This window comes from Oryctolagus cuniculus, chromosome X (genome assembly GCF_051225735.1).
Source record: "Oryctolagus cuniculus isolate XC-2025 breed Fujian yellow rabbit chromosome X, ASM5122573v1, whole genome shotgun sequence".
Taxonomy (NCBI): domain Eukaryota; kingdom Metazoa; phylum Chordata; class Mammalia; order Lagomorpha; family Leporidae; genus Oryctolagus; species Oryctolagus cuniculus.
The window spans coordinates 89,589,490-89,595,291 of NC_142888.1; the positions used below are offsets into that span (position 1 = coordinate 89,589,490).

Genomic DNA, 5,802 nt, shown 5'->3' on the forward strand with positions numbered 1-5,802 from the left:
TAAAAAAAGATTTATTTATTTACTTAAAAGTCAGAGTTACACAGAGAGAGAAGGAGAGGCAGAGAGAGATAGAGAGAGGTCTTCCATCTGCTGGTTCACTCCCCAAATGGCAGCAATGGCTGGAGCTGCACCAATCTGAAGCCAGGAGCCAGGAGCTTCTTCTGAGTCTCCCATGTGGGTGCAGGGGCCCAAGCACTTGGGCCATCTTCCACTGCTTTCCCAGGCCATAGCAGAAAGCTGGATTGGAAGTGGAACAGCCAGGACTAGAACCGAATGCTGGCACCACAGGCATAGGCTTTAGCCCTCTGCATCATGGCACCAGTCCCCTACACTATTTCAGCTGTCAGCAATCATGGGTGAAAGTGCGTATTTGCCTACATACTCACCAACACTGTATACTACCAATTTTCTGAATCTTTGTTTCACTTTTGTTTTATATTTGTTTTTTATGACAATAATTCATATCCTCTTACTCCTCTTCATAAAATTTTCCAATAGTTTCAACTCAGATTTAAAATTAAAAAATCAAGCTATTTACAATGAATTAAAAGACCTTCCTACATGATATTGCTTCTGTCCACATTTCTAACCTGATCTACTAGTACTGGATGTGTTCTTTATGCTGTAGTCTCACCAGCTTTCTTTCTAGTCCTCAAAAGTGCTCACCTCTGGTCCTTTATACTTGCTAAATCTTCTGTCTGGAATGTTCTTCGCCTAGCACTTCAAAGTGTCTTCTTTCTCATCATCCAGGTCCTAAATCAGAAGTCATTTCCTCAAGTGGACCTAGGCTGCTTCATTTAAAGTAGTATGTATATGTATCTTCCATCCATTGATTCACTCTCCAAATAGCTGGGACAACTGAGACTGGGGCCAGGCCAAAGCCAGGGGCCAGGAGCCAGGAACTTCTTCTGGGTCTCCCACGCTGATACAGGGGCCCCAAGGACTTGACCCATCATCCTCTGCTTTCCCAGGTGCATTAGCAGGGAGCTGGATCAGAAGTGGAGAAGAATCAGAAATGGAGAAGGAACAGAAGTGGAGCAGCTGGGACTCGGACCGTCACCCACATCGGATACCAGCGATGCAAGCTGTGGGTTAACCCACTATGCCACAGTGCTGGCCCCACCATCAAAGTTATAATGGCCAATGCTTATAGGAAAGCTGGAGTAGGCAAAGTTTCCTTTATGTAGGATCTTCAAAAAGTTCATGAAAATAGCATGGATTTCATGCATCGATTTCAAATATTTTTTCACCAAAATATCTTTTAACTCCATTTTCCACACACTTTCTGAAGTCCCCTCATATTCTTTATTATATTATTTGAAAGGCAGAGCAACAGGGTGATGGAGGGGAAGATAGAGATAGAGAGAGACGGGGGCCAGTGCTGTAGCTCAGTAGGTTAATCCTCTGCCTGCAGCGCCAGCATTCCATATGGGCGCCGGTCCTAGTCTTGGCTACTCCTTTTCCGATCAAGCTCTCTGCTATGACCTAGAAAAGCAGTGGAAGATGGCCCAAGCGTTTGAGCCCCAGAAGAAGCTCCTGGCTCCTGGCTTCAGATTGGCTCAGCTTTGGCTGTTGTAGACGTTTGGGGAGTGAACCAGCAGATGGAAGACCTTTCTGTTTCTCCCTCTCACTGTCTGTAACTCTACCTCTCAAATAAATAAAATATTTTTAAAAAGAGAGGGAGAGAGATAGTGATCGAGATATAGATAGATCTTCCATCCACTGATTCGACTTCCCAAAGGCCAGCAACGACAGGGGCTGGGCCAGACTGAAGTCACGAGCCCAGAACTCTATCCATGTCTCCCACATGGATGGCAGGGACCCAAGTCCCCAAGCCGTCACCTTCTGCCTCCCAGACTGTGCATTAACAAGAAGCTAGGATTGGACCCAGAGCTGAGACTTGAACCCAGTCACTCCTATACAGGATGCAGGTGTCCCAAGTGGTAACTTAAGGGATTGTGCCAAATACCCTTCCCAATGTGAACTTTTAGAGCTAGATATTAATGTATTGCTATATCTGTAAAAGCATATCTATATAATTTAATAATAATAAATAGTTCTATAACCTCAAGCCATAAATGCACTAGTGTATGCTCTTCCTTTATTCAATGTCCCCCATAGTATTGCAGGGTAGGAGATTTATATATATAAGAGTTTGGGGCCCAAACCAGAGGCAGTAAAGCATTTGTCTGGTCTGTCTTGTCTTAGGGCAGTATATGATGATTTCCTTTTTTTTTTATCACAATCAACAACTACTAAATACTTTTTCATAACAATGCCCCTTTCTTTATGTTATCTCTCTAGCTGTGATAACTGTTTAAAAAAGGATTTCAAGTTGAAGAACAGAACGTTTGTACTTGGGATGAGTTTCAGTCTTTAGTCACTGCACACACAACCCCGGTTTATTTCTAATATTTTTGAAAGACATCAAAAAGTAGATGGCTTTGAGTCTAATTTCTGACTATTAGAGACTTAACTTCTGAGCTCCTTCTAAGAAAATATTTGTCAGGGTGGTTTGGAAAGTTTGGAAAGGAAGGCAGGGAATAAAAAGGCTCCTTTACTCTGATGCCTGGGGGTATCAAAACCATCACACAAAGTTTTATAAAATGCCCTAAGTCTGACAACCAGACTTCTCTCTGAAGATTTACTTTACAGATTACATTGCAAACACCAGCTGTATTCAGGAAGGGTCCCTCCTTTTTCCAAACAAAATTTTGCAACAGGCCAGCAGTACAGTATGTTTCCAAAGTGATGTTAATGTTGTGTGGAGCCCAGAGAAAATATTTTCTGTGTGGTACAGGTCTACATAAACAATGAGGCTTTTTCATTCTGCAGGATGAAGCATTTCTTTCAAAAATGAAAACTGGTTATTTCTAATTTTCTGAGGCATGCTACTTAAAAAAAAAAGGAAATAGAAAAGTATACACAGCCCATTCCCCTTCCTCATCTCCCTTTCTGACGAGTCCCCTTCTGCCTCTTCAACTCAGTCCTTATTCTAAACTTCCTAGCAGGGTAAGACTTAGCGGCTAGGTGGGCATTGGTGACTGAAAGGGCAAGATGGGGAGAGAGGGCACAGGGGAAAGTTCAAAGCCAAGGAGAAAGGAGAGAAAGCAGAAAAGGTCAAAACCAAGAATGCAGTGAGGTGGGAATGCGGGTGATGGAAGATAATACAGAACTTCCTTAGAAACCAGCAGCGAGCAAATTCCAACCATAAGGCGATGATGCCACTTGTAGGCCCTCAGATTGGAGAGTATGGAGATGAGTGACAGGGCGGTGTACATCGGGGCACCACCGCACAAAGATAGGCGGTGTGAGTGTTTCGGGGGCGGGGGGTGGGTAAAGGATGCGTGTGCTTGTGGCTGCTGGGGGCGGGGGGCTCAGCAACACTGGCCGCTGGAGTCGGGGGCGAGCGCGGCGGTGACGCGCGGCCGTCACGTGACCCCGAGCTGCAGAGGGACGCAGCCTCGGGTGCAGTCGTCACTCGCGTCTGGCTACCAGCTCCCCGCTGCCCTGCGCTCGGCGGGCTGGCATCGGGCCCGGGCAGAGCGGAGCAGGTGAGGGCCCCGGCGGCCAGGGCGGCAGCGGCGGGCGAGGAGAACAGCGCAGCGGGCCCCGCCGCTTTCTGTTTATACAGTGGCCCCCAGGAGTAGGGGTGCAGGGGCGGCTGGGGTGCTGGAGGGGAGAGCAGCAGAGCAGGCAGGAGCCAGAGGAAGTCCCCCCGCCCCGGGACGCTGCGGGAAAACGGTGAACACCGGAGGGGGCGGGGCGGCTCTGCGGAGGGACGCGGCCGCTGAGGGCCTGGACGGAGGCGCGGGGGCCAGGGCGGCGGGAAGGGGCCGGCAGGGGGCGGGGAGGGGGGGCGTAGCGGTGCCGAGCGCTCGCCTGCAGCCGCCCCCTCTCCCCGACCCCGCCGTCTGCAGGTCTGCAGGTCTGAGGCGCTGAGTGTCGCGGCGGCGCGCCGGCGGCGAGAATCGGGAGGAGGAGGAGACCGCAAGGATAGGCCCAGGTCGGTGGGACAGACCGGGGTGGGGGCGGCGGGGAGGAGCGTGCGGAAACCCTATCTGGGACCCCAGACCCCTCCAGCGACCCGTGCCCCCTCCCCCTCCCTGTCCCTGTCCTCCATTTTGGTGCCTGCAGAGCTCTGGGAAAGAATCCTGGGAAAAGAAAAATGGTGGGCTTTGGAGGGGATGGGGGATGAGGGGAGGAGGAGGAGAGAGAGCTAGAGGGAGGGGCTCGCATTGGAGGCCCCCTAGAGGGCGCACGAAGCGTCGAAGGTGGGAAAAATTAAACCTGTGGTGTCAGGGCTCTGAATCCTGCTGGTCAGTGCACCACGCATTCAGTCTCTCCTCACCCTTTACTTGTGTCCAAAGAAACACAGCCAGAAAAAAAAAATTCAATTCACCATGGCAAATATCCACCAGGAAAACGAACCAATGGAGCAGCCCATGCCGAATGGAGAAGACCGCCCTTTGGGAGGAGGTGAAGGCCACCAGCCTGCAGGAAATAACAGACGGGGACAGGCTCGCCGACTTGCCCCTAATTTTCGATGGGCCATACCCAATAGGCAGGGCAATGATGGGATGGGTGGAGATGGGGATGATATGGAAATGTTCATGGAGGAGATGAGAGAAATCAGGAGAAAACTTAGGGAGTTGCAGCTGAGGAATTGTTTGCGTATCCTTATGGGGGAGCTCTCCAATCACCATGACCATCATGATGAATTTTGCCTTATGCCTTGACTTCTGCCCTTTTCCGTGAGATTAATACTGTGATTCCCATTGATTTCCTTTTCCTTGCATTTTCCCAACATGCCTTTATGGATCCATTTGCTGTGAACCTTATGTTATTTCCATGTGTCAAGTGGGTCTTGTGTTGCCAGCTTCTAATTGAAAATTGCATCTGCACCCAGACTAAGTTTCTGTCAGAGTAGAGTTTCATCCATTTGCATGGAAAAATGTAAAGTTAATAAAGCAATTGAAAAGCAATCTAGATATTTATTATTGTCTCATTGAAGAGTATAGACTCATAAAACAGGAGCCAAAAGTATGAAATGAAACACAGCAAAGTGTTCACTGGGATGCATTTCTGTGTGGCGAGATATTGTGTGACTTTTCCTCTTTTTATCTGGAGTTTGAGAAGCAATGGAAATGATTTTTCAACGAGTATCTGAATAAAATGCAGGTACATAACAATTACTGGCTCAACAGACCTAAAGAAGAGTAAACCTTGATATTTTCCAGTCTTAACTGAATAATTCCTCCCTTCATTATAGTTACATTACTTTAGAGTCCTGTGAAATGAGGAACAATGCTTATCTTACAGGGCTGCTAAGTGGACCAGATGAGGGATGAAACTGTTGGGCTGGCTCCTCTTTAACTCCCAGCATTTAATAGGCTCCTTTCGCATACTTTGGGAGGACTGGAAGGAGTTCTCACCCATTTTCACAAGTACAGAAAGCAAAAATATGTGGGTTCTCCTATTCCATTCTTCCATTGTTTGCAATCTTGCTCCCCTGCCATATCCATATTCTGCTCCTTACTGATTTGGTTCTTGTTGAAGACATGAGTCTTCAAGGTAACTAAACCTCATGGATTTCTCTGGAGTGCTTGGTGAGCCAAATCCCCCTTTGACCTCTCTAGAAGCCTGGGGAATTAAGTTTATGCAGTTGAGTGCAACTCCCATGGTTCTTTTTTTTAAGATGTATTTTATTTATTTGAAAGAGTTGAGAGAGAGTGCTTGCATCTGCTGGTCCATTGCCCAAATGGTCACAGTGGCCAGGGATTAGCCAGGCCAAAGCCAGAA

At 47.9% G+C, this 5,802-nt stretch overlaps 1 protein-coding gene across 4 annotated transcripts; it reads left to right on the forward strand.

The window, feature by feature from the left end:
* Nucleotides 1–3,413: 3,413 nt before the first annotated feature.
* Nucleotides 3,414–4,985, forward strand: BEX3 (brain expressed X-linked 3). Of its 4 annotated transcripts, none has more exons than XM_002720295.5 (3): nt 3,414–3,554; nt 3,921–4,006; nt 4,422–4,985. In XM_002720295.5, exon 3 carries the CDS (start codon nt 4,434–4,436, stop codon nt 4,737–4,739), a length of 306 nt encoding a protein of 101 aa, XP_002720341.2. In that variant the 5' UTR covers nt 3,414–3,554; nt 3,921–4,006; nt 4,422–4,433; the 3' UTR covers nt 4,740–4,985. The 4 variants fall into 4 exon arrangements, with proteins under 4 accessions (XP_002720341.2, XP_008271289.1, XP_069922537.1 ...); XM_008273067.5 differs by having other exon boundaries at nt 3,499–3,554; nt 4,371–4,985; XM_070066436.2 differs by lacking the exon at nt 3,414–3,554 and adding an exon at nt 3,607–3,744.
* Nucleotides 4,986–5,802: the final 817 nt, after the last annotated feature.